The 1,917-nt window shown below is 42.4% G+C and overlaps 1 protein-coding gene across 1 annotated transcript in view; it reads right to left on the bottom strand.

Moving 5' to 3' along the window:
• The window catches only part of Vps36 (vacuolar protein sorting 36 homolog), a 26,173-nt gene that overhangs the window by 18,537 nt on the left and 5,719 nt on the right, over positions 1 to 1,917 (bottom strand). Inside the window, exon 2 of the mRNA XM_029480682.1 lies at positions 1,174 to 1,242. Within this exon, the coding sequence (XP_029336542.1) occupies positions 1,174 to 1,242 (69 nt within the window). The remainder of the gene's footprint in view (positions 1 to 1,173; positions 1,243 to 1,917) is intronic.

Genomic DNA, 1,917 nt, shown 5'->3' with positions numbered 1-1,917 from the left:
AGGGGGCCTCCTGCTTGGGTCTGAGATAGCAAAGATGGAGTAGAGATTTTAGTAAGTAATAATTCAGGAGTATTGGAGGGGAGGCGTTAGCAACGTGCAAGTCTGGGAGTGGCCCACACATTAAGCTGCTTAGGGCATATTAAAAATAAGGTTAGGGTGTGTGTGTNTTTTATTTGAGAATCCACAACATTGGGCAGTAGTGAGAAGAAGCTTGTGCGCACCCTCAGGGGAGTTTAGAGCAGACTAAAGTACTACTGCAACACTCTCCCAACGAATACGCTACAGCTTACAGTTCATCTTTGTACTAGGCATTCATGGAGAAGAGCTGGAGAGATGGCTCAGTGGGTAAGATCACTCACTGGGTCTCTTCCAGGAGACCCGGGTTCAATTCCCAGCACTCACATGGTGGCTCACAACCACCTGTAACTCAGTTCCAAGAGCTGGGAGACCTCTTGTGTCCTCTGTGGGTACTGTACACACATGGTGCAAAGACTTACGCACTCAAAACCCTTAACACAGCTGGAGCTGGGGAATGATTAGGAAAATAATAGATTATTTTAGATTCTAGACTAGACATCTTACCCTGCTGACAGCTGGAACTTTTGGAATGAAGACGTCAGTACACATACAACCCATTCTCTCTAAAAGCTCTAGATCAGGGTGAGGAGCCTCTGCCTGAGTGATATAGGGGAGGCCTTCTCAGCAGTCAGCCGAATCCCTGCAGCAGAATGCTCCTGCTTCCCGGTAACCTGGTACAACGGGTTGTTCAGGAGACATACTATCTTCTAAAGGATCCTCACAGCTAATGAGACGCTCTCTCTCCTCTACACTGAACCATGCNGTAAGAGCGACTCACTGGTGTTTGAAAGCAGAAGAATTCAGCATCACTGTCCCCAGGAGGCAGAGGCAGACAGATCTCTTTTGAGGTTCAATTGGTCTATGTATATAGCAAGTTCAAGGTCAGACTAGGCTAGAGAGTAAGACCGTGTCTCAAAACAAAACGAAGATAAACGAGAGAAAACAAATGGAAAATCTTGACTGGGGGTAGCTTAGGTTGTTATTTGGTGAAGCAAGCACTAGGCTGGGTCAAGGCGCTCGGTGCCGATTCGCTCTTACTCCCAATACACAGATAACTAGACAAAGCCCAGAGCAGATGCTGAACGTGTCTCTTACATTATTCTTCTGGTCTCTCCAAATCAGCCGGTGTGTACTAAGAAGAAGAGTCCCGGCATCAAATTTTATCTAAAACGATAAGATTGTTACAAGAATATCAGGATCGCTCCACATTACCCAGATTTCCTCACTCGCTAAGCATACAATATGAAATTACTAAACATTTTGGAATGAGGATTATCACAAATTAAAAAGNAAAGCTATATGCTTCATAAATATAAGCTATACATCATAATATATAATTCCATAATATATATACACACATATATATACACACACATACATATATAGTCATTGTAGAATTATGGAAAATTCTATGAAAAATCCATAGCCTAGATATATAATCAGGAGTAGTTAAATAAAATACATCCTTAGTTCAGCACACATGCCAAAGTTAAATAACAAGGTAGAGCTGCATATGTTATCATGGAATGCTAAGACAGAGCTGGTGGGGAAAAGGAACCTGCAATCTATTACACAGAATTAAATTCTTCAACAAAATGTGTTTTCTATGTGTGTGTATACACATATCTGTAAAGGTACCAAAAACATTCTAAAGTGAGCGCACGGTTAACAGTGATTATTTCGGAGAAGGGGTGAGGAAATGGATGGGAGAGAAAGAAGCAGTGGGTCCTTTTCTAAAGGACTTATTTTAATGTGTGCATGTGAGTGTGTGTCTGTGTGGAGTGTGTGCACACGACTGATTTAATGTGTGCATGTGAGTGTGTGTCTGTGTGGAGTGTG

This window comes from Mus caroli, chromosome 8 (genome assembly GCF_900094665.2).
Source record: "Mus caroli chromosome 8, CAROLI_EIJ_v1.1, whole genome shotgun sequence".
Taxonomy (NCBI): domain Eukaryota; kingdom Metazoa; phylum Chordata; class Mammalia; order Rodentia; family Muridae; genus Mus; species Mus caroli.
This window is presented reverse-complemented; position numbering and strand designations above follow the sequence as displayed.